The 27988-nt window shown below is 35.4% G+C and overlaps 1 protein-coding gene across 1 annotated transcript in view; it reads left to right on the top strand.

The window, feature by feature from the left end:
- The window catches only part of DMD (dystrophin), a 1889362-nt gene that overhangs the window by 529355 nt on the left and 1332019 nt on the right, over nucleotides 1-27988 (top strand). The window contains exons 35-36 of the mRNA XM_010599731.3: nucleotides 1813-1965; nucleotides 2836-3018. Coding sequence (XP_010598033.2) covers nucleotides 1813-1965; nucleotides 2836-3018 — 336 coding nt within the window. The remainder of the gene's footprint in view (nucleotides 1-1812; nucleotides 1966-2835; nucleotides 3019-27988) is intronic.

Genomic DNA, 27988 nt, shown 5'->3' with positions numbered 1-27988 from the left:
GCCGAGTGAGCTTTTCACTGTGAATCACTCTTTTAGAGCTAAGTAGCCGTGTAGGTGGATCCACCTAGTAGGTGGATGGAGTCTACATCCTATATGCAAATACGAGGATAAAACCTTTTCCCGTATCATCAGACAACCAAATAAACACTGCTGAGAATGTAATTACACAATATTGTGCCTGCGAGGAATCCACAAGGAAAGTCTAATTGGCCAGCAGGTGTTCTGAAGGTAACTGCTGATAAATATAGTGAATAGAAAAAGCCTCAAGGAAAAGTAAGAGCAAACCAGAATGTGCTCAGAAAATCAGAAAGCTGTATAATTCACATGCTTCTGACTGTGACCCAGCTTTTAGAAGCATCTACCCTGGTCATATGATGATGAGTGTCCTACCAAACAGTGGTGTTTAGTGGTTATCCACCATACCTGTAGATAAATCTACATAATGTCTCCAAATAATTTTTAATAGTACACATCACCTTGGGCTTAGACAATAAAGGCAGTTTCTGATTTTATGGCCACCAAGTGCTTTCTCTTTGTATATATGTAAGTTGTGTCATGAATAAGGCATGGCTCAACTCTCATGCACATGGCTAGATCTGGGTGCCTTTGAAAATAGCAGCATTCCATCTGGCTCATCAGAGGCATTTATTACCTCCACAGGAGGTTTAGAAATTCAGCTTAAAATGTAAACTGCAGTAAATTTTGCATTCCTAATTTCAAACAATGGAGAATGAAATCAAGATCAACCTTGCATACGCATGCTAAAAGCAATTGATGAAAATTGTCAACTCTGCTTTCCAGACCAGTCTACCCTACAAAATTCAGTAACTGTGTTAACATGACAAGTGGCTCCGATTCTAGTCCTTATGAGTGATTTCAAAGGTCAAAGCTTTCACATGCAATGAATATTTCAGCAGTTCTTTGGTACTCATCATTTTATTTTGCTCAAGTTAAACTTGGACATGAAACCCTAATTGCTACTGTTCTGAATAAAAGCTATATGCAGAGCTTTTATGTTTTCTCGAGTTATAAGATGGCATTTCAAGGAATTCTATTTTTTATTGATTAGGGAAGACATTGGATGTGCTTGTAAGGACCAAGGTGATTGATCCTCACTCCTTCAATGATTTATTAAACAAGTCATCCTTATTTTTCTTATCAAGATGATTGCAACCCACACACTTTGAAAGAAAAGAGCATTTTTCTAACATTTCAATTGTTCTTTTCATGTATGCTCGCAGATATATAAACAGTGTTCACAGTTTTATACTTATAACTTGAAACAATTTATAAGATGACTGACTGGCTTTATCTTTCTAATCACAAAATAGTAATGACCTATGAAACTCTTTTACCTGGAATTGTAAAACCACAAATGTATGATTTGGCTATAGAAACTGTTTTGTTGGTGGACTCAGGCTAAAGATAAAAATTTTAGAACTTTTATCTATTTTCAAAGTCAAATACAAACTAAGCTTGTGCAAAATCTAATTAATTCATTTTTTATGCATTAAATTGTTTCACATATACTACATAACTATTTAGTTAGCTCATTACAAGTCAATTAACTGTGAATAGACTTCTACACAAGTTTGAACATGCCAAGAGAAAATACTTTAAGTTGGTTGTTCCAGTGCTTGGGTCCTTCCACATAATAGATAGTTTAAACATTCATTTGTATGTTTAGCATTTTCAATATGAATTTAACCTAAGCTGTACAAGGTGAGCAACTCAAATCATGTTAAATAACTACAAACAGTAGTGTGCTCTACATAAATATTGATGTTTCAATAATATCTGCACCATGAACAGGATTTGAGGTCTCAAAGAAGAAAAAAGGCTCTAGAAATTTCTCACCAGTGGTATCAGTACAAGAGGCAGGCTGATGATCTCCTGAAATGCTTGGATGACATTGAGAAAAAATTAGCCAGCCTACCTGAACCCAAAGATGAACGGAAAGTAAAGGTAAAGTTGTTTTAGAATGTCCATAGTAGATTTTATTGCTACTGTTTAATTCCTTTAACACAACCTCTTTGGATCATATTTAAAATGTTGATGTTCTCATTTCCTCTATTAACATTCTGTTTGATTTGATGCTTTTCCTTTTTACTGTGTTGTGTTTGAGTAAATGTACTGTATTAAGTGTTATTCAGGTGACATGATGTTGAATGAGTAAAATGTTTTCCTTTTAAATGTGTAAAATGCATTAAGAAATGTCATGTGTTTTCTGGTAAAATTGTAACTGACTTTGTGTATCTTTGTTCCAGATGAGCAAATGACTTATCGGTATATGGACGACTTCTTTCTCATGTTAGCACATTCATTTCATCAGATCATCTCCATGCATCAGTGTCAAATCTCAGTAGATTTAGTTGCATATTGTCTGAAGATTTTTTCTGTTATTATTTTACACTTTTTATTTTGCTCCATTCTCTGTTGAGTTCCCTGACATTAAAAAAAAAAAAGGAAATAAATTACTTATTTACTTACCCTCTAAATTATGTTCGATAGGAATGGTCCCTAATAAATAATGGGTAGTAATTGCAGTTGTCAACCCCTAAAACACAAGTGAAATTCAGGAGAAAGAAAATAGTAGATACATTGACATATTTCTTTAATTAGAATATCCAAAATGGAGCATACAAAGGATAACTAAGATAATATTTGGATTACTGGGTGAGGATGACAGTCACACATGCCCTATCTATGAATTTGGAAGGATGACACTAAAGTGACAACAGCCTATGACATTTCTGAGAGAAGTATTTGCTGCTTGCAGGTTGGTTGATGTGGTTAGCTAACTGCCCTGGGCCCTGTATTGATTTTGCTTAATAGGAAATTGATCGGGAATTGCAGAAGAAGAAAGAGGAGCTGAATGCAGTGCATAGGCAAGCTGAGGGCTTGTCTGAGGATGGGGCCGCAATGGCAGTGGAGCCAACTCAGATCCAGCTCAGCAAGCGCTGGCGGGAAATTGAGAGCAAATTTGCTCAGTTTCGAAGACTCAACTTTGCACAAATTGTGAGTTGTTACTGGCAAACCCACGTATGTGTTTGCAACTACTACACTCTTAACAGAGGCCTACTAACAAAAAGGAAAAAAAAAATCTGGGTGCAATTTCAAACTTCTAATGCCCATTCTGAAAGTGAGTATTATCCCTCGCTTTGGGCTTCCGTAACGCTAGTTCTTAACCTTGTAGATTAAAACTGTAATAAATGGACAGCTAATAGGAATCAGCCCCATTATCAAAATAAAAAGTATGTCCTAATTTTTTTTGCCACATCATTTTTTCATAACATTGGCAACATGAATTTGTCAACTTATCATACATTTACTTTATTTCAGTGTCTAATTCCAAACTATGTATTTCTTTCCAGAGATCATCCCATGCTAATTTTACTTTCATAATGTATACACGGTAAACAATAAATATTTTGTGAAACCTTTTCTTATATCAACTCGTATAAGGCCTTACTTATCTTATGATTTAAAGAATGAATACCTTAGTCCTCAGACCTGGCTGAACTACGTAATGGGTTGAAATGCTTGTTAGAAGGATTGGATTTCTAGCACGATGGTTGATAATTGGTAACAGGTTGAAAAGTATCCATCAAGGTCATCTACCGATCTATTACAAGCAAAAAAAGGGAAAAGAACAACTGCTTTTCTTTTAAACAACTGGATGGAAGTTTTGTGATTCTCTTTTTAAAAAGGCAACTTGAAATTGTAAACTTGGTCTTCTTAGTACGTAATTTGTTATAATGTATAAACCATAGAGATTTTCAGGCAGTTATACTTATTTTACTCGTTCTGAGATATTAAAAACTGAAGAGGAATAGTCACTACTCTACAATTATGCCAAGAAAGTTCTACTCACAAAACCAGGACATCGAAGTTCAAAAACAAGGCTTTGTATTTATGTTATGTTGAGTCATATGACCTAGAAAAATGGCTATTCCATTCGAATCAACCCATAGATGAGACTTCTTCTGGATTTCTTCTGTGACATTGTCTATAAAAGGAATATTTTAAAATGCATGTAGAGCAATTAGCATAACTTTATCTTATAAATAAATACATTTAGTTAATAACTGCTTAGTAACCAAGGGAAACTATACTGTATATGATTGTTACTTCTTTTTCCACTTGAAAAAATCACAAAGCCACTGTTTTCTATGAAATCCAATACCATAAAATTTAAAATAGGTAAATATTCTGAGCAATTGGAAGAAGCAATATGAGAAATATTGAAACTATCTTACAGTTGAAGTCCCATTCCAGCTGATTGAACATTTCAGCGTATTATCCTTCACACTAGACGATATGAACATAATATGTCATAAATCACTCAGGCTTACACCATCAGAAAGCCTGTGTCTGCAGATGGAAAATGAAGTGAAAGTTTAAGGCAAACAAAGAAAATCTAAGTAAAAATGTTTTTGCTTCAGTTAAATAGAGCATTCAGGGAGAAGAAGTCCTTTGGTCTGAATTATCTGATTACTAACTCATTTCTCTATTCCAGTTTCCCCAGAACTTGACATACCCTATTTGCAGGATTAACATTTCTAAATCGTAGACAAGTTATTGATGCTTTATAGTTAAATAGCCACAGGATCAAAAAATCTCCATAAACTGCTCCCTTAAATGTCATTATGTCCTTATACATAGTAGGCATTCAACAGATATCTCTAGACCATAATTATGGTTGGTGAAATAACGGAAGGATATGTGAACCAGTACAAAATTTAAAAATATATATTATATTAAAATGCAGTGATATGTTTTTCCTCATATATTTTTTTTTCTCTATGTTTGTATCGAAATATCCAAAACTTAGAAGGTGCCCTGGGGAATATTTTATGTTAACTCTTTTTTTTTCTTTTCTTGATTATACATGATAATAGAAACTGTTTAACAGTATGTGCAAAGACTGATTTACTGTAATCATTATGTATGACCTACTATTTTAATTAAAACTGTAGGATGATAGATAGATAAGATAGACAGATAGATATATAGATCCAAGATATATTGTCATACTCCACTGATTATTAATATATTTTAAAAATTGATTTGACCATGGCCACTAGACTGATCACTACAGATTATTCTACAGTATAGTCACATGAAACAGCCACAAATGAACAGATTAACCAAGAATTATATTTAGAATAATCTTATAGTGGCCCTGATGCTGCTCATGCAGTCATAGTTTCAAAATTCCTCACTTCCGCCCACCCCTGCACTTCCCTTTTTTCTCTTCCGCTCATCTTTCTTTCTCCCTTATTTCTTTCTGTCTTCTCTCCAGATAGAAACTCTAGACCGCATTTGGACTCCTAAATTGACAGTTGGTCTTATCATATCAGGACATGAAAATAGTAATTCAAGATAATAGGCAGTACTCTACAGTATTTAAGAAATGAGAGCTGAGTTTAAAAAGTGAACTTCGTTTTACTTATTTCAGGAATTAAGACTCAGAAATAGAGTAAGCAGTGTAAAATTAATGCACTTAGGGAAGTATGTCAGTGCCAGAAATATACATGGCAGTAGTGAAACTCTGAAATGGCCTGATCAGACAGCAGTGTAGATGAAAGCAGAGTAGAGGGTATCTGTACATGGGGAGCCTTTGGACAGACCTGGACACCATAAGTAAGGGACAGCAGACTCAGAGAAAGCGGGGGAACATTCTCCAGGTATTCACCATGGGGAAACTCTTGCCCTAACTAGGAATATAAGACATTTTTTAATATCATTCCTATTGACTTAGAAACTAGGTTGAACAGTGAAGACTAAACAATGAATATAAGCTGAGCATGAGGATTTTTTCTGCCAGATGTGTTATATGGCAACCGTATGATCTAATAAAAAGAAGGCCCTCTGGGATGAGCAGCCCTGGATGTGAATCTGCTAGCTGTATGATTGTGGATAAACCTCTCTCAGCCCCATTTCCCTCATCTGTACAATGGAGATAATGATGTTTGGGAGAATGAAATATGGCAATATTTGTAAAACACCTGCTGTGTTATAGGGTCTCAATGAATCAAAGTTTTCTTCTTCTTCTTTCTGTGTATAAACTAACACTGAAAATGAGGACAGTTTTTTTTTTTTTAAATATTTAGTATCTTTACAAACAAATAAGGGAATTAGGCTCAAAAGGCAGCATTGGTTTTAAATGTTATTTATGACAGGTATATATATATATACAATTTAAGTTACCAATTAGATTCCAGGACCCTTGGGCAGATAATTTTATCAAAAGTACAGATTATTTATGGGAAATTACATGAAAAGTTAGTGATTCTATCCATAAAGTCATAAATCTTGATAAACTGTGCAACAGAGCTCTATCTAAAGTCTTATCTTCTACAGGATGGTAAAGAAAGAACTAAAAAAAAAAAATAAGATTCTGAAAACTCCACCGTAGAAAAGTCTGCATAATTTTTATTAAGCTTAATTGTAGCATTGAGCAGTTAACCTCAGGGAGCCGAAGCAAATGCAACCACAAAATTGCACCCTGGGGATACTACCATAATCCAGGGATCATGTGAAACCCACAGAACGACAACTCAACAGCAGAGTTTTCATCAAGAAAAGATGTTAGAAGACAATGGAACAGTGTCTTCAAAGGTCTAGGCAAATTTGCAAATGACCACTAAACTTTCATTCACGAATGGAGGCAGAATATTTACAGACAAACAAAAACTAAGAGAATGTATTACCTATGATCCTTGCTGAAAGAACTACCAAATGCTATACTTGTGTAGAAAGCAAAATTAAACAAGAAGGAAGGCTTGAGCTATATAAAGCAATGAAGAAAACCTTTAAAAAATTTTGTAATTAATTACTAAAATTGTGCTGAGTGCTACAAAGGAAAACACAGTGTGCTATGAGACTATAGAAGTGATTTGATTGGCCCCAAATAAAAGAGAATGCAACAAATATAAAGCTGGTTGTAGATGAAGATAGCAAATATAAGGCTTGTGCCTAACGTGTTCAGTAGTAATCACTACCAATTATCATGTCTCTAGAGAGCAAAAATGTAGTAGACCTTTGGAGTTGGCATACATACATGACCTGTTCCAGAAAAGATAGCAAAAACATACAGATAACCTGTTAGCAGAAGAAGGACAAGAAATATTCCTTTTCTAAATACACCTCCACTTGTCCTGAATGTTCTGTGCCTTCAATACCAAGCGTAGAATTCTGATACTCAACGTTCCATATGCAACAACTTCTCATTCAGCTTCAAATCATGAATGCCTAGTAGGCATCTCAAACATAACATAGCCAAGGCAAGAAGAATTGATTTGTTCCTCTGTATAATTTTTTTTTTTTTATAATTTGGCCCCTACCAAGCTCTCCAGGCATTAGCAAATTGCAGGTAGGTTTAAAAAAAAAAAAAAACAACAACTGGACATCATCTGTGATCCCTTTTTCTTTGCACCACCCATGTAATTTATTTCAAAATCCTCTCGGACTTTGAAATGCTAATTACTTCTTTAATTGGGCCATTCTTTGTTGTCTGCATTTATGCACCTGTAATCAGCAGCAACAGCATCTTTCATCTGGGTTACTTCAACAGTTGTTGAACATTTGCTTCAAGTTATTTCCAACCTATATTATATTCTCTCTTGTGAAGCCAGAGGACTACTTTTAAAGCCTCTGCTGCCTATTGCCCTTTGAATAAAATCTGATTAACCCTGACCTGATCTGACCTCTGTCTATTACTCCTGTTACTTCTACCTCATCTCTTCTCCTGCCATAGAGGCACAAAGGTATCTTCTCTATACTTAAACACACTACATCCAGGACCTTTGCACATTATCATTTCTTCTGGGAATAGTCTTCACTCAGATTTTTACATAACTGCTGTGACTCTTAGTCATCCTTCCATTTAGGAAAAATGGACACTTTTTAGAACTTTGGTGTATAATCCGAGTAGGTAATATGTGCTAGGTTTTTTTTTTATGTTATACAAATATTTTCATACATCTCATAACTATACATGCAAAGTTGGAGATTAAGGATGCATGTCCAGAACAGCAAATTTTATTATGGTTATTTCTGGAAGTAAGTATACTGAGGAAAAACAAAGTTCCTCACACTTAATATTCAGGTGGAAAAGGGTGACTATGAGAAGCGTTATAACTAATGTATTTGCAAAGGGTGGCTTTTTTTTCTTTTTGATTGTGCTTTAAATGAAAGTCCACAATTCAAGCCAGTTTCTCATGCAAAACCCTATGCACACACCACTGTGTGACCCTAGTTGCTCTCCCTATAATGTGACAGTGCACTCCTCCTCTCCACCCTGTATTCCCATGTCCATTCAGCCAGCTTCTATCCCCCTCTGCCTTCTCATCTTGCCTCCAGACAGGAGCTGCCCACCTTGTCTCATGTGTCTACTTGAGCTAAGAAGCACACTCCTCACCAGTATCATTTTATGTCTTATAGTCCAGTCCAATCTCTGTCTGAAGAGTTGGCTTTGGGAATGGTTTTAGTTTTGGACTGACAGAGAGTCTGGGGGCCATGACCTCTGGGGCCCCTCTAGCCTCAGTCAGACCATTAAGTCTGGTCTTTTTATGAGAATTTGAGGTCTGCATCCCATTTTTCTCCTGCTCCATGAGGGATTCTCTGTTGTGCTGGTGAAGGGTGGCTTTTACTATATCACAGTAAGTTGGAATAAGGCATTTTAACATTAAAAGTATATACTTTCCACATTATACATTTTCCTTAATAAACCAAACCAAACCCATTACCATTGAGTTGATCCTGACTCTTAGCAACACTGTAGGATAGAGTAGAACTGCCCCATAGGGTTTTGAAGGAGGGGCTGGTGGATTCGAACTGCTGACCTTTTGGTTAGCAGCTGCAGCTCTCAACCACTGTGCCACCAGGGCTCCTTTTCCTTAATAGTTGTTGTAAAGTTAATTTTACTATTAGATTTATTTCAAATGCCACAAGAATTGTGTTATTTAAATTAATTTTTAAGTGAATCATTTTGTAAAATAAGAACTCTTTCATAGTAGAAGGAGACCTGGTGGTACGGTGATTAAGAGCTCAGCTGCCAACCAGAAGGTCAGCAGTTTGAATCCACCAAGCTGCTCCTTGGAAACTCTACAGGGCAGTTCTATTCTGTCCTATAGCATCGCTATGAGTCAGAATCAACTCGATGGCATCGGGTTTTGGTTCATAGTATAAACTTTCCTCCACTAACTTTTTAAAATAGTTTGAATTTGAATACTTTACATCTGCTACATGCTTTCACATTTAATTTCATCTAAACAGTAACCCTGCCAAGTAGGGTTTCATTTTTTATTGCCATTTTACAGTAAGGAAAATTAAGTTTGATGAAGTTAAGAAATTTGTCAAAGGAATTAACAACACACATTTGGACCCAGAACTTCCAAAAATATTGTGGGAGTTATTCGAAAGGGCAAAAAAAGATTCATGGGCCAAATACATTTGGGAAACACTGGGTTAAGCTATGTTTTCTTCCTCTAGAACTTCTAGGGGCTTTTGATATGTTAATGTGATTATGAATCTCTACAAGAGGAATAGATTTTGCAGCCTTTCACATCTGGACAGTCGCAGCACAAAGGGAATTTTATTTCAGAATGATTATAGGGTTCCTCTTTGAGTGGTGGTAAAGTACTAGCATTTCTTCATAAAATATTTTAGGAAAAATATCATCATACTATTATGATTTTATTATTTGGGGTTTTCTTTAAATGAAGCATAAATGCACCAAAAAGTGTATATACATAATCAAATTGCTGCCTGCCACCACCTTATGGAAAAATAATGTCTGTACCTAGATTTTATGCTCCCATTTCTCAATTTTTATTTATATTTTCTCTTATCACATAATGTTAACTAATGTATTTTGAGAATAAAATAAGGGCAAACATTTTCTTTGTGCAGTTTTCACGTGGATATTTTCTTTACTTTGCCTTGAGATAACAACAAAGACTGTTAGCTGCCAATGCAAGATCCTTGGGGAATTTGGGAACATAAATAATTTTCTTATTTAGTGACGGAATGTTCTTCAGTAATCAGAATTGTGAATAAAAAAGATTAATAATGATTGCTAAGGGAAATATTGAACCAGGGGTTAGCTGCTTACAGAATTTCTTTCCTCTCCTCTTCTATTTTGTAATTACCATATCACCAGGGTTAAGGAAGAAATCAAATAAGTCAAGATTCTGTGGTTTTCTAGATTGTTGGGGACAATAGTGTTTATTGACATTTTTATAGTAATTATTTTCTCTAGTTATATCTATAATCAGTTTAATGAATGCTTAGTAAAGAAACATATATTTAGCTAGGATCAACTTCCAGAAGCAGAACTGATGACAGACTGAACTGATTCTCCCACCCCTCAATTCAAATGCATGAAAATTTTGAATACGATTTTCTAAAAAGCTTTAAACACATATTGCTGTTGTTGTTGTTAGGTGTCATCAAGTTGATTTTGACTAAGAGCAATCCGTGGCATAGCAGAACTTCCCCATAGGATTTTCTAGGCTGTGATCTTTATGAGAGCAGATTGCCAGATCGTTCTCCTGCAGAGCGGCTGAGTGGATTGAAACCGCCAGCCTTTCAGTTAGTAGCCCAGCGATTAACCATTGAGCGATCAGAGCTCCTTTAAATACATAGCTGAGCCCAAAATATATGAATGAACCTCATTTTCCAAGGTATCCTAAATCAACATATCATCTTATATGGTACTGAACCTGGACTGAGGGCCTAATGGGGAGGAGAAGATTTTAAAGCACTTTTAGGACAAAAGATGTGGCCTTAGGCAACATGTAATATGGAGATGATAATGAAAACCTGCCTAAATTTAGAATCTTTAAGGGCTGACTTCAGCATGTAGAGGAGGATAATCTCCCTGCCTCCCAGCCCCCCCCCACCCCCACCATACACACACACACACACACACACACGAGCTCAATAATGTGGCAAAAGTGCCGTTCACCTGCCAGGGATTCTGGCTGGTGAGGAAAAAAAAAAAAAGTCCATGAAAATTAAAACTGAGTGGAGGATCTAAATTTTTACACTAGCCACCAAAACCAAAGAAACCAAACCCGTTGCTGTTGAGTTGATTCTAACTCACAGTGACCCTAAACTCACAGTGACCCTATACCACAAGGCTCTAGAATTCTGAACTGAGAAATTAACATGAAAATGATCCCAGTTAGGTAAAATCCTTAGAGTTCCCCTATAGAATCATAAAAAAAATCACTCTTCTGGGAGACTCCCACAGACACACAAACACTGAAGATTAGCTCACAATAAAGTATTACAACCCACATTAAGAAATAAAACATTGAATACTGTCTGGGTCCTGAGCCTTTCCAAGGCTGTGATCTTTACGGAAGCTGACTGACACATCTTTCTCCCGCAGAGCTGCTGGAGGGTTCAAACTGCTGACTTTCAATTAGCAGCTTAGCGCTTAACCATGGCTACACCAGGGCTTCAAAAGCTTCCTAGTGGCCATCTAAGATACAACTATTGGTCTCTACTCATCTGGGGCAAAAATAAAGATGGAAACCAAAGACTTAGAGAAGAAAAATCTACGTGAACCACAGCCTTATCTATCCTGAGACCAGAACAACTAGATAGCGCCCAGCTACCACTATTAACCTGATCAGAACCACAGTAGATGGATCCTGATAAGTACGGGAAAAAATGTGGAACAAAACCTCAAATTCTTAAAAAATCCAGACTTACTGAACAGGTTGAAACTATAGGACTTCCTGAAACTATTGTCCTGAGGTACTCTTTAAACCTGGAACTGAATCTATCCCTTGAGGTCACCTTTTAGCTAAATAACAGATTGGCACATAAAATAAAGACTATCACCCATGAGTACTGTGCTTCTTTGAAAAGTCATCCATATGAGACCAGTCAACAATTATTCTAAAGCAAAGATGAGAAAGTAGGAAGGGCAAGAAAACTAGTTACTGGAAATGGAACAATGAGAATGGAAGTAATAAGAATGCTAACAAGTTGTGAAAAATATAGCCAATGTTACTGAGCAATTTGTGTAGAAATTGTTAAATAGGGACCTAATTTAAACTTTCAGTGAAAACACAATAAAATATTATTTAAAAAAAGAAATAATACATTGTGACTTATCTAATAAAATAACCATGAAAATTAGCAGCCCATGAACTTGAAATAACAGAAAAATATTGAACACTCTAAAGTAAATATGCTGAAAATAATTAAGGAGATAAATAAATAAAAAGAAAATTTAGTTCTATAAACACTAAAAATACACAGGTATATTTGAAAATGAGACAAATAAAACTTCTAGAAACAAAAATCTAGTTATAGAAACAAAAAAAATAAGTAAATGCATTAAGCACTTAACTAAGCATATCTGAAGAGAAAATTAGAAGCTCTTTTTGAGAAAATTATCAGAATATACCATATAAAGATGAAAAAAGCAAAATTTGAAAGACAAACTGAGAGGACAGAATAAGAAGCTTTACATTTAAAACTAATTAAAAAGGGAAAGGACAGAGAATGTGTTAAGAGCCAGTATTCTAAGGAATAATGACAAAAAATTTCCCAGAACTGATGGATGAGCCCAAGATTGAAGAAATGCATTTGTATCCCAAGCAATATGAATTAAAATGAATCTATCCAAACTAAAACCAAAACCAAACCCATGGCTGTCAAGTCGATACCCTAATACCTACTGAAAAAAAAAAAAAAAGTTCTGATAATAATAAAATCTATCTCCAAAACTTGATTGTTTTACCTTTGCAAAATCAAGATTAGGCTAGTATTTATTTTGTGAATGCCACTTATTCTAGAAAAACTCTACTGTTTTTTAACTTTTCCATTAGAAATAAGGAAACCTAGGACTATGTCCTGCATCTGTCACTGTCCATGAGGTTTTGACTAAATATTTGAGACTCAGAATAAAGGTAATAAATCCTTTTTTAGAGAACTAAGAGACATAACAAGGCACCAAATAGAATGAGTGAAGAAATTCCAAATTATTTTCATTAGGGTCACTAATTTGATGGACATCATGCACAAGTGTTGGTGTACAAAGTTTCACTCCTCTATGTCCTGATAAAACCAAAGCCAAAAATTTAAGTTGTTTTGATTGGTAGTTCCTATTTGCCTGACAAACTTATGCACAAATAGCACTGCTGAAATCTAGACTTCAAAAATTTCCCACAGATAAAGTTCTATGAACATGAGTTTACAATTAAAAATGACAATTTACATGAGAAAACTAGTAGCAGAATCAGATGCCCCCAAAACTGTAGATAATGAATTCAGCAGATACAAAATATAAAATAAACATGCTTAATATTTTTAAAGAAAAGAAAAAGAGCTTAAAAGCATGAGTTTGGAAGAGAGGCAATTCGAAAATAATGATCAGGAAATTTTTAAAGAATTAAATAGGCTTTCTAGAAGTGATAAAATGGAATAGCTGAAATTAATAATGTAGTGGGCAAATTAAACGTCAGAGTAGATACAACTGAAAAGCAAATTAGAAAATGGTAAGATCAATAAAATAAATTAGTTAAAATGCATATAGAGAGACCAAAAGATACAAAATGTGAAAGAAAGGATAAGAGACTCATGAAGAGAAGATATCAAATATAAGAGAATGGACTGGAGTAAAAGCAATACTTGAAGTGATAATTTCTTAGGAACTTTGAAAACTAGCAAAAGACCCGATATTCAAATTGGGAAATCCAGCAAATCTCAAGCATGAAAAATAAGAAGAAATACGCCCATATACTATCGTAGTGAAACTGATGAATTCCAAAAACAGAATTTTTTAAACACTGGTGACGAAAGTAGACAGGTTACCTACAAAGCGATGACAAGTAAAATGACAGCTGACTTCTTAAGAGCAATGGAGGTGGTGAAATAGGATCACAAAAAATGAAAATGGTGGAAGAAAGACCACCTGTGAACCTAAAATTGTACATTCTTAGAAGCTATCTTTCAATAATGACATTAAAATAAAGGGTTTTCTGTTCATTTGTTTCCCCCAAGCAAAACTTAGAGAATTTACCAGCAGGAGATTTTCACCGAAGGGTCCTGGGAATTAGTTTTTAAGCAGAATGCGATTGAACACAGATAGAAGGTTTAAGTTGCAGAGAATAATGATGAGCAAAGAAATCGGCAAACAAAAGGAAAAATGTAAAGAAATTCTATATGTATAGAGTGTATACATACATAATGTAAGTATTACATGTATAATATAAGCAGTAAATAGATATATACATAATATTATATGTCATATATATAAAGTATTTATATATATAAATTGTCTAATGTACGTATTGGAAACCGTGGTGCCATAGTGGTTAAGTACTACGGCTGCTAACCAAAGGGTAGGCAGTTCGAATCCGCCAGGCGCTCCTTGGAAACTCTATGGGGGCAGTTCTACTCTGTCCTACAGGGTCACTATGAGTCAGAATCGACGGCACTGGGTCTTGGTTGGGTTTTTAATGTATGTATTAAAAAGCAGAACAGAACTAAATTACTGGTCACCAATGGCATGTAAGTTGAGAATGAGGTTGATTGACGTTCCTCACATGGTTTACCTACTACCTTTCTGGATGCCCTTGTCAGTCTCCTTTGCTGGTATTTCCTTTCTAGTGTTGAAATGCCTCAGTGCTCAGTCCTTGGACATCTTCCATTTTCGATCTATATTCCCTGCCCTGATATTCTCATCCAGTCGGACAACTTAGTACCAGCTCTAAGCTATCGAACACTACATACCACATTTTTATAGCCAGACCAATCTTCTCTGAACTATACTGACAATGCTGTTCTATCAGATTTTCTGGTAAAAATCTGGAAGTCATTCTTGACATCTTTCTGTTATGTCCTACACCTAGTCTGTGACCAAGTATAGTCTGTTTTATCTTCACAATATACTCAGAATCTTCATACCCAGTGCCATTTCACCACCCTGATCAAAACCACCATGGTTTTTCTCCTGAATTAATGCCAGAGTCTCCTAACTCATCTCCCCCTACTTCTACCCTTGGAGGTACAAAGGCTTTATGCTCAGCTACTAACCTAAAAGTTAGCAGTCCAGACCCACTCAGCAGCAGCACAAAACAAAGGCCAGACAATCTGCTTCCGTAAATATTACAGCCAAAAATCTCTCTGGAGCAGCTCTACTCTGTAACACATGGGGTCATCATAAGTCAGAATCCATCCAGCAATGGGTTGGTTTTTGTTTTGTTTCCATACGGTCACGATAAGTCAGAACCGACCTAACGGCAAGGGGTTTGTTTTAGTATTGTTCAGAAGGACACCTTCCAAAATTCATTGTGCATCTTAATAATTTCAGAGTAACTATTAACTAATGTGATACAAATACAGTATAAAAATTTTGAAGTCGTAGAGGGAAAAATAAATACATAATATATTCAAAATAAAATAAATAATCCAAAAATGAAACTGAAGCTTAAGAACGTTAACTGAATTGGCCAAGTACAGTGAGTAACACAGGACTTTGTGTTTTTTGAATCTCTCTAGTCCAAAGTGATTATTTGTGTATTAAATAAGGTGGCAATTACAATTTAATACTCTTTGAAGTTCAAACAAATTTGTTATTATAAATAATATATAATATATTACCTCAGAAATATTACCTCAAATGGGTGACTCTAAATAGCAAAATAAATTAAAATTATGAGAATAAATGTGTTAAAATAGATTTACTGCTTATATTAACATTAACAATTATTGTATAGTTAGGCTGTGTCTATTTTAGGTACATAATTTTGTATGTTGTTCATCTTCAGAATTAAAGTTGCAATAATAAATTATAGCTATAATCCAATTTGATGTCAAATATATAAATACACATAAAGAAAATATAATGTTTCTTTTCTTATAGTAATGTATGCAATTTTGTTTTCAAATGGTAATTTAACACATTATTCAGGAAATGTTTTGATGGCAAAAATATTACTAAATATTAATATTTTTATAAATATTGGATATAAACACAAAATTAAGTCTAATGCATTATTGATATATTCAGTTTTATTATCATGTAATTTTATTGGTAAATTAGAATACACCCACTCCTAACTAACTGACAGGATTTAGTTCCAAAGACCAGGTCATTACATGAAATCAGTGTTGTGTAAAAATGGAGGATGACCACATCAGGTCACAAAATAGAGGATGACTCTATTATATAACTGCCAGATTACATCATTATATAACTGCCAAATTGCACATTATACATCTGCCATACCACCGAAAATCATAGCCCGGCCAAGTTGACAGATAACCTTAACCATGACAGCCAACATTACCCTCACCTCCTATCTCAACATTCATTACTGCCAAATCTATGTTGTTAATGTGCAAAATAGTAGGATAGCAGTTTTTTGCTATTGCCGTAAATGCGGAACGTCAGATAACGAGATAGTCAATACACGAGGAGTTGTTATTGTTTTCGTTAGGTGCTGTCGAGTCGGTTCCGACTCATAGCGACCCTATGTACCACAGAATGAAACACTGCCCGGTCCTTCGCCATATTCACAATCATTGTTAATGTTTAATCCCATTGTTGCAGCCACTGTGTCAATCCACCTCGTTGAGGGTCTTTCTCTTTTTCACTGGCCCTGTACTCTACCAAGCATGATGTCCTTCTCCAGGAACTGATCCCTCCTGACAACATGTCCAAAGTATGTGAGACGTGGTCTCACCATCCTTGCTTCCAAGGAGCATTCTGGCTGTACTTCTGCCAAGACAGATTTATTCATTCTTTTGCCAGTCCATGGTATATTCAATATTCTTCACCAACACCACAATTCAAAGGTGTCAATTCTTCTTCCGTCATCCTTATTCACTGCCCAGCTTTCACATGCATAAGATGCGACTGAAAATACCATGGCTTGGGTCAGGCACTCCTTAGTCTTCAAGGTGATATCTTTGCTTTTCAACACTTTAAAGAGGTTTTTCACAACAGATTTGCCCAACGCATTGCGTCTCTTGATTTCTTGACTGCTGCTTCCACGGGTGTTGATTGTGGATCCAAATAAAATGAAATCCCTGACAACTTCAGTCTTCTCCATTTATCATGATGTTGCTCATTGGTCCAGTTGTGAGGATTTTTGTTTTCTTGATGTTGAGGTGTGATCCATACTGAAGGCTGTGGTCTTTGATCTTCATTAGTAAGTGCTTCAAGTCCTCTTCACTTTCAGCAAGCAAGGATGTGTCATCTGCATAATGCAGGTTGTTAATGAGTCTTCCTCCAATCCTGATGCCCCGTTCTTCTTCATATAGTCCAGCTTCTAGGATTATTTGCTCAGCATACAGATTGAATAGGTATGGTGAAAGAATACAACCCTGACGTACACCTTTGATGAAGGAAATTTCTTAGTATTAGGGGCATGTGTATGAATACCAATTATTTTATTGTGCTATTATATATTACTTCTCCCTGGGGCTAGTTAAGGGTGCAAGACTAGATCTTTTCAAAGGGCATCTCTAATCCTGGTAACAGTCTTACAAAATAGACATCATTAACCTCGTTTTTAAAAAGCCTAAAATTTGTAACGAGACCAAAGGGGCACACCAGGCCAGGGGCAAGGACTAGAAAGCAGGAGGGGACAGGAAAGCTAGTAATAGGGAACTCAAGGTCGAGAAGGGAGAATGTTGCCATGTCGTGGGGTTGTTAAATAATGTCATAAAATAATATGTGTACTAACTGTTTAATGAGAAGCTAGTTTGTTCTGTAAACCTTCTTCATTTAAAAAAAAAAAAACAGACTAAAATTCATTAAGCAATTTGCCCAAGATCCTACAAAATTAAGGCTAAAGATTCTAGCATCAAGATACATTTTTTAATTATTAAATTCCCAGAGAGTTTTTTTTTTTTTAATTGTGGATTTGATGGGGACTGGTATTATATTTTTTATTCTTCTTTTTTTGTTTCTTTTTAGTAAGAACCTCCCAATAATGTTGAGGACGCAATGAAATCAGAATTCCATACAGTTACTGGGAAACTGTAAAGAAACTCCGGTTTTATTTTGGATATATTGAATTGGTATTTCTTTCATTCAGTAAACATTTATCTAGTGCCTCCTATGTGCCAAACAACACAAAACATAAAATAGCAATGGTGAATCCTTACTAATCATACAAAAGACATGATATTTGATAAATATAACTCATACAATGAAGGGAAAAAAAGTAGAAGAATTTATACACAGCAATTTGACCTCTGTTTGTAACACAATATAAAGTGTAATTTTCTCCTATCTAAATTTTCTTTCAAAATATGGAACACCAGCTGTAAGGGAGCTGAGATGGTTTCTGTAATGGGTTTGGAAATATCCTTCTGAGCATGCCCAGAACAACTGATTGCAAATAATTAAATCACTCACACCATCTGTGAATCCTTCTGATTCTTCAATGATTACTTAAGACTCTCATTGTATGGAACATATTCTGAGAACAGATGAATAAAATTAATTCAAGTGTAAAGCTTTTCCCACTTTGATTTTCATAGAAAACCAGGGGTTACAATGTTTCCAAGTTTGTGAAGTTATCTTCGTTTTTTTATGTCCTCCTATATGAGCCAAAAGGAGTCCTGGTGGTGCAGTGGCTAAAGCGCTTGGCTGCCAACTAAAAAGTTCAGTGGCTTGAACCCACCAGCTGCTCCTCAGGAGAAAGATGTGGCAGTCTGCTTCTGTAACGATTTACAGCCTTGGAACCCCCATGGGGCAGCTCTAGTCTGTCCTAGAGGGTTGCTATAAGTCGGAATGGATTCGAAGGCAGTGGTCTTTGATCTTCATTAGTAAGTGCTAATGTTAAAGTTTTTAGTTAAAGTTTATGTTATTTTTTTAAAGAAAAGGGCAATCGATTCTCTTCATTTGCACCAATTATCTGGTGAAGGTACAAACTTTGTCTTGCCAGGGGACATAATTATTCTTAATTTTTTTATTGTAATTTATATGAAGGGTTATGGAGCAAATTAGCTTTTCATTAAACAATTAATACACGTATTGTTTTGTGACATTGGTTGTCAGCCCCACAACACTTTAACACTCTTCCCTTCTTGACCTTGGGCTCCCCATTACCCCTTCCCTGTCCCCTCCTGCCTTCTTGTCCTTGTCTCTGGGCTGGTGTGCCCATTTAGTCTTGTTTTATTTTATGGGACTGTCTAATCTTTGGCTGAAGGATGGACCTCAGGAGTGATTTCAGTACTGAGTTAAAAGGGTGTCCAGGGGACCATACTCTCAGGGTTTCTCCAGTCTCTTTCACATCACTAAGTCTGATCTTTTTTTTGTGAGTTAGAATTTTGCTCTACATTTTTCTCCAGCTCTGTCCGGGACCCTCTATTGTGGTCTCTATCGGAGCAGTCTATGGTGGTAACCAGATACCATTTGGGTGTGCTGAACTCTGTCTGGTGGAGGCTGTGGTAGTTTGTGGTCCATTAGTCCTTTGGGCTAATCTTTCCTTGTGTCTTTGGTTTTCTCCATTCTCCCATGCTCCAGAGGGAGTGTGACCAATGGAGTATCTTAGATGGCCACTCACAAGTTTTTAAAACCCCAGATACTACTCACCAAAGTAGGATGTAGAACATTTTCTTTATAAACTATGTTACACCAGTAATTTGGTCCCTTAGGGAGTTTGGATGTATCTATGAAGCTTTCATGACCTTGCCTTGGTCTATTTGTGCTGGCTTCCCCAGAATTGTGTACTGTCTCACACTTCACCGAAGTTACTACTTATCTACTGCCTAGTTAGTGTTTTTTGGGTTATGAGCCAGTGGCTTTTGAAATCTTAAAATGTGCTTAAAATTTAATTTCATCTTACGGCTTTCACTTCTTTAATTACTACCATGAATAGACATTTTAGCTTATTTTTTTTTAATTGTGCATCAGGTGAAGGTTTACAGAGAAAATTAGTTTCCCGTTCAATAATTTGTACACAAATTGTTCAGTCACATAGGTTGTACTCCCTGAAATGTGTCAGCACCCTCCCTATTACCACCCTGAGTTCCCCATTTCCATTCATCTGGTTGTCCTGCCTCTCATTCTGCTTCTCAACTTTGCTCTTGGGCAAAAGTTGTTCTTTTGCTTAGTTTTATTTTTAGAAATACAAATGCATTTATTTATGCTAACTTCATTATGTAATGTAATTTTGTGGGAAAAAAATCCATGATTTATATCCTTTTATTTATTTAATCCTCTGTGTATATCTCAACACCCACTGAGTAATAGACAGCTATCTAATAGGGAACTAAATGAAAATCCTAGCTGATTGCATTCTCAAATTTAACACCACATACCATAATAATGAGCAAGTTTTGATTTTTTTGAGTGGCCATTTCAACACATGTAAATTTATACCCACCCGTATTGTCCATTGTTAAATTATGACTTTCTCCTGTTTGGGGACATTCAACTGGCCTTTCTTTAATTTTCCTTAAATTTTATTATAATATCCTTCACCAGAAAAAATAAAATTTGGAACATCATGAGATTCCCTAAGATTCTTGGTAGTATTTTTATTGGCCTAGGAAATGGAAAGTCAAGAAACCAAAAACCTACTGATGGAGAAATGCATTTCTTATGAAAAGGCATCGTTCCTTCCAAGTTTCTAACTATGTTGGTTGTTTGAAATTTTTATCACTAGGAAACGAAAGCATTAAAAGTCCATCATCACCTCTCTTTTTTTATGGCCTTTGGTTTTCCTTTTAGGAAAAACACATGTATTATCCATTGCAATAAGAGTCTGGAATTTCTTTTGTGACCTGTGAGGGATAAATACAAGATCAAATATGTAATATCTTTTCAATATATACATTTACATATAATAAATGCAGAAACCCTGGTGGCGTAGTAGTTAAGTGCTGCAGCTGCTAACCAAAAGGTTGGCAGTTTGAATCCACCAGGCGCTCCTTGGAAACTCTATGGGGGTAGTTCCACCCTGTCCTACAGGGTCACTATGAGCCGGAATCGACTGGACGACGGTGGGTGGGTATAATAAATGCAAAGTGTTCAGAGCAGTGCCTGCCCTATATTAAGAGCTTTATTATTATTAGATCCTATTTTTATATGTTAAGAAGTCCTGGTGGTGCAGTGGTTAAGCGCTTGGCTGCTAGCCAAAAGATCGGCTGTTCAAACCCACCAGCCGCTCTTCGGAAGAAAGATGTGGCAGTCTGCTTTCTTAAGGATTGTGGTTGCCTTGTTAGCTGCTCTTGAGGCGGTTCCGACTCAAAGCGACACTATAGGACGGAGTAGAACTGCCCCATAGGATTTCCAAGGAGTGGCTGGTGGATTTGAACTGCTGACCTTTTTGTCCGCCAACTGAGCTCTTAACCACTAGCCACCAGATTACAGCCTTGGGAACCCTGTGGGGCAGTTCTACTCTGTCCTATAGGGTCGCTATGAGTCGGAATCAACTCGATGGCAACGGGTTTGGTTTTCATATTATCCTGGTAAGAGCGGTTATTATAATAGTTACTGAAAACATATCTTGACCTATTTTGCTTAGGTTATTTTTACCAAAAACAGTATTTGCTCACCTATAAACATTTTCATTCTCTGGATTTAAATATTTTTGTTTGTTTCCAAGAAAATATAACCCATAATAGCCTCATTCGGCAATGCTGTTTGGCACCCAAGAAGTAAAATAAGTTAATTTACTTTTAACACAGAAGTGTTACCTTTCCTTTGGTGTGTCAAAAGTAAAAACTGAAAATGTGAGAATCCAAAGTTATAAAAGTGCACCACTTTTTATATTAATATACATGCTTTGCTTACATTTTTCATTTCCAAAAATAACCTTAATGACAAATACTTAGCAGAGCTCTTTGTGATTTACAAAGTGCTTTTGCATACAACATTTGATTTGCTTTTTAAACCTTTTTAGAAATTTTTTATTTGGAGACTGTGGTGAGTTATTTCGTTCTGAAAAGTTTCGAGGAGTAATTAATTTCTTTTTTCTATTTGGTGAAACACATTTCTATCATAGACGCTTTTACAGTTTTTTTTTTTGCGGGGGGGAAGACATGTCTAAGACTTACGTTAATTATCCTTTTAAAATATATGGTCTAAAACAGATTTAAGTGATGGTGTGAATATGGTTTCTTAGAGTTAAAACTTGTAAATTTGCTGGGCAGAATGCTGCAATTTTATATTGAAATTCTTGCCATGGGAAAATACAATTATAATTATTTTCTGGAACAATGACAAGGAATAAGCTATTTCAGAAGAAACTCTCTTGGTTGTAAAGTGGAGCACATTAAGCCCAAGGTGTCATTAAATGCACAAAACCCTAAGGAAGAATTGAGCATAATCCTTGGTAAGAAAAAAAAATGGTTTTGTTCAGTGATGATTAACATATTTTGCAAAGTTATTTATAAGCTGGTGAAGTCTATTATTTTGTAAAATATTTTATTTCCTACAATAGTTTCTACACACAGAGCAGCATTTCATTTATCCAGAGGTCAGATGGCCACTATTATGAACTATCTGGAGCACAGCCAAGAATCAGAAAATGAGTAGAACAAAAGGCCTCTGGATTCTCTAAATTGATTTTGTAAAGTTGATAAAGTTCAAAGCTTATTACATTTCTTGTTGAGATAACCTTTCAAGTTCTTTCTTGAAGATTATTATTTTATTTTATTTTTTTGCTGATTATAGTGATTATTCTAAAAAACTTAATTATCTTGTTTTGCTCCCCATAGTAGTAGTAAAAAAAGAAAAGGAGAAGATAAATGACAGAACCAAGAAATAATAGCTGACAGCCTGGCAGTGAGGCAAAAAGGCCTATATATAGCTTATATATGTGTGTAGGAAGGAGTCCTGGTGGTGCCATGGTTCTCAGAGGCTAACCAACAGGTCAGCTGTTCAAACATACTAGCAGCCTCATTGGAGAAAAGACCTGGCCGTCTTTCCAGTAAAGATTTCAGCCTTGGAAGCCCTACGGGGCAGTTCTACTCTCTCCTATAAGGTCATTATGAGTGGGAATACATTCGATGGCACGCAACAACAATAACATGTGTAGGGACACCTAGCTCTGAGAAACTCTATCTCAGGACAACACAAATTATAGAATGATGGTAGAGATGATAGAAATAGAGGACACAGAGGATTTGCTTTTTATTATTTAATTTGGTTTAACTTACCATGCACCAAAAAAACCCAAACCCATTGCCCTCAAGACGATTCCAACTATAATGTAATTATTTTAACACTTAATTCCCAAATCAGGTTAGGTAATAAAATCACTAACTTCTCGCCTTCTATTTCTAAACGTATTTAGCACATAATAACACATGGCATGTTAGGTTCCTAAATTCATAAATAATGTTGCCAGCTGATATAAACCTCTGTCTATAGCTGTATCTATGTGTATATATGTATGTGTGATATGTACATGTATCCATATGTTCACATGTGTACATATAAATTTGTTCATGTATTTGTTATAAATAGTCCATACATAAATTTACTTTATAAAATATACAATTTGCTTTTGAGAAAATGCCTGTTGACCCCACTGAGATAGTGATTTTTGTATTTTATTCTTCCTTTGTGAGAGAAGTTCTAAAATTTCTGTTTTGTAGCTCCCTTCTTTTATTGCAGGCATATCAAATTATTGTGAATATTTTAAAAGAGAATAGAAAGTAACGTAGCTATCAAACGCATGTTATTTGGAATTAGGTTATTATGACCTTGTAAATATTAGTATTGTATTTCAAGGTTAGTATTGGAGCCTCTTCAAATTAAGAACGTTTAGATAAAGGTGACCTCATATGTCAGGCCAATGAAATAGGAATACTTTTCAGGCTTAAGCAAAGCAATTTGGAGTATATAGCATTGAGGCAGTAATTTTAACACTGGAAATAAACAAGCAAGCAAACAAACAAAAATCCTGGAATTCTTCTGACTGGTCTAAGCTTAGCTAAATGTCTGTTTAACTTCAGTATTTTTTTTCCTGGTAATTACTTTTACATTCGTTGATTAGTTGTTTATAAATTGCTCTCTTAACATCAGTCAAAATAGATCCAATGTTGGATCTTCTCACATAGGAGTACTATTTTCCATTTGCTGTTGAGGTTCCTCACTCAGCATCAGGAACCTCAAGCACCTGAAAGTAATTCTCTTTGGATCATGAGCAACAGAAGCCACCACCAATCATTGCCAGATTTCTTTAGCCAATTAGTTATTCAGTGACAAGTACCAACATTGTTTTAGGTGATGGTCTTAGTTTTCTAGGGTGGGTGTAACACAAATACAGAAGTGTGTGGCTTTAAAGAACAGAAACGCATTTTCTCACAGTTCTGAAGACTAAAAGTCCAAATCAGGGTCTTGATCATTTTGATTCTTTCCTTGTAGGTAGTCTTGGGTGTTCCTTGGTTCCTTGGCTTGTAGATGATTCCCATAAGGCATCTGTTTCCCTCACTCCCATGTATGCAGGCCTCTCTGTCTAATCTGCTCTTTTTGTAACTCAGAAGTGATTAGATTTAGAAGCTACCCTACTGGTATATGATCTAATTAACAACAACTACAAAAAACCCTTTGTCATCCAGTCGATTCCATCTTACAGTGACTCTGTAAGACAGAGTAAAGCTGCCCCATAGGGTTTCCAAGAAGCAGCTGGTGGATTTGAACTGCAGACCTTTTGGTTAGCAGCCATGCTCTTAACCACTGGGCAACCAGGACTCCAAACACTATTTCCAAACCAGATTACATTCATAGGTATAGGGGTTAAAATTCCAATATGTATTTTGATGAGACGATTTAATCCGTATGAGTGATAATGAAAAATTCTTTCAAAATATATTTGCCCTGAGTGTCTAAAACTGCCTTCTTACACATTCTGTCTTGGTCCATGTTTCCATAAGTTTCAGAGTCAATTAATGTACATGCTTTTCTGCAGCTCTGACTGAAATGAAAACAGCCTTTTATGGTAAAGTTAATTGCAAGGGGCCATACCTACTGATAAATAGGTTACATAAAGACTTTATTTACCACTGAAATCACTATTTGTCTCTAAGGCTAGTTCAGAGCTTTGTAAGGTTATTTCTGACTTAATAGAATATTATTTTAACAGTTCAAACAATTCAAAGATATATTAAGAAAAGATTAATACTCTCCATTTCTTTCTCTTGCTAAATCCATCCTCTCTGACATAACCAATGTTTACAGTTTGGTGTTATGTTTTCATATGATAGTTTATGCTTCTTTAGTGATACATATTATATATAAATCTATCATAGACTTTTTTTCAGGCAGCACATATAGATCTAATACATATTTTTTAAAGCCTTAGGAAATTATCCAAAATGTATTCAATCATTGCTCTACATTTCTGGTTTATTAGAGTATGATAAGAAATGGTGACCTGTAAAATCTCTACTTTTTTTTTAAAGATTCATTTATGAATACATGATCTTTCATTTTCAATGTCCTGATTGTATAAAATATGATTTTTTTTAATTGGGTAGAAAGTATGGATTTAATTTAGCTTGCTAGTTAAATAAAATCATCTCATTCCTTATTTATTTTTTATGTGTACTTTGGTCCAACAAGTTCTGGAAGAGATGTACTCAAGCTACCAATCATACCTGTGATTTTAACACATTCTCTTTGTATTTCTACTAATTTTTACCTTATGTAGAATGCAGCCAAATTTTTTAGGGCTTAACATTTAAAGTCTGCCTTTTTTTTGTAGGGAATATGACTTTGACCACTTTATTGGTTCTCTTGAACCCATTTAATGCTCTGCAGCCTTTAATTACTCCTTTAAAATTTGATTAAAAACTGAGAAGGAGGAGTTGCATTGAGTTCATTTGATATTATTTTGATTTTCACTTTTAAACATTATCTTCCTGATGTAACCAAAAAAAAAAAAAAAACCCACTGCAGTTGAGTCGGTTCCGACTCATGGAGACCCTACAGGACAGAGTAGAACTGCCCCATAGAGTTTCCAAGGAGAGCCTGGTGGATTCAAACCGCCAACCTCTTGGTTAGCAGCCGTCGTACTTAACCACTATGCCACCAGGGTTTCCCCTGGTGTAACATCACCCATAATTACATTATACACCATTATCTCCTGAGGTAACATCACCCATAATTACATTATACACCATCATCACCTTGCTTGTGGACGTATTTCTTGTAAACAGATAATAGATGGATTGTGTATTTTAACCCTATCTGAGAGTATTCTGCCTTTTGGTGGGAAAACTTAGTCCATTTCATTTTTGTTATGATAATGCACAATGGTGTAATTGTTTAAATTCCTTCTGTCATATTTTATGACCATTATAAAATATCCCATATTTTATTTCCTTCTGTCCCTTGTTCATAATTTTGCAATTTGCTATCTTCTTTGCTGCACCCTTCTGCATCCAACCCTCCCCCTTTCCAACATTAGGGCCAATAGGGCCCCTCACACCAAATTAGAATCCTTTAAAAACTAATAATATAGATTTTTAATTCCTGGTTACTATTGTTTTCCCTTATAGTGTCTGTTATCTAGTTCAAGAATTCATATAATCACTTAAATTATTGTTAAATTGTAATTTTTTTCATTAAACTTAACCTAAAACATCACATCATGTATTGTTCATCACTGTTTCTTTGTGATCTTCATTATACTTTTTCATTTGGCTGTAATATTTTGAAATTTCCTCATAAAAAGTACATAAGAGTGCATATTTTTAAATTCTTGCATTTTCAAAATAATCTTTTCTTTGCCATCATAATGATAGATTCATTGGCTAAAAATAGCATCCTTGTGTCTCTGGCCTCTTCTTTTTCATAGTCTAGGTTGAGGCCTACTGTTTTCTAGCTTCCAGTGTCTTCTAACTTTCCTTGTCTTTTAGCTTCTTTATTGCCAATGAGAAATCTGATGATGGTCCAAGTCTCATTTCTTTATACGGATTCTCCCCAAGTTACGACTTCTGACTTACGTATAACCTGTAGTTATGAACTGTCCCCCATAAATCCTATTATATTAAAAATTTGGGGTACATACAATGGCGTGTGATAACAAAAGGGCATTCCTTTGCGACAATCATCAAAACATTTTTATTATTATTACTATATTATTTTAAAGATGTTTTAGTGTATTTGGAAGTGTTTCTTTAAAGTTTTTATGTATAGAAAGGCACATTATATACTATATACTAAGACATACATTTGATCAACGGACATTATATACGAACCATACCTAACCGTTCTAACTTACATACAAATACGACTTGAAGACAGGTTTAGGAACGGAATGTGTCCATAATCTGCTGACTGCCTGTATTTAAACCATTTTCTTTGTCTCAAGCTCTGAAAGATGTCCCTCTCCCCACCACTCAGAGTTCAGAAATTTTATTAGGACATGATGCAGTATGCTTCTGCATATGTGTCTTTAATTGTTTTTTTTAATTCTTCTTGGTACTTAGGTAATGTTTTCAATTTTTTTAAATCAATTATTTTTTTTAGTTCAGGAAAATTTTATCTTATGATTATTTTAATCATTAGTACTTCTGTTCTTTACATACTAAAAGCCTTGAATCTATCTTCCAAGTTTCTTAGCTTTTAATTTATGATTTCAATTTCTCGAAATCATATTCTTAAATACTTGTTCTTGACAGAGTTTTCAATGACTGATTTTTTGGAAGTAGATCACCAAGCCTTTCTTTCTAGGTGCCTCTGAGTGGACTCGAGCTGCCAACCTTTCCTTTAGCAGCCAAGTGTTTTGAAAATTGTTCTGTTAAGCTGATACTGAACTTCTTCATTCACTTATTCAACAAATATTTCTAATAACCTATTATATGCAAGGAACTCCTGGTGGCACATGGTTAAACACTCTACCAATAGCTGAAAGGTTGGCGGTTCGATCCTACACAGAAGTGTCCCAAAGGGCAGGTCTAGAAATCTGCTTCTGAAAGGGCACAACCTTGAGAACCCTACGGATCAATTCTACTCTGTGCACATGGCGTCACCATGGGTCGG

Source organism: Loxodonta africana, chromosome X (assembly GCF_030014295.1).
Source record: "Loxodonta africana isolate mLoxAfr1 chromosome X, mLoxAfr1.hap2, whole genome shotgun sequence".
In the NCBI taxonomy this organism is placed as follows: Eukaryota; Metazoa; Chordata; class Mammalia; order Proboscidea; family Elephantidae; genus Loxodonta; species Loxodonta africana.
This window is presented reverse-complemented; position numbering and strand designations above follow the sequence as displayed.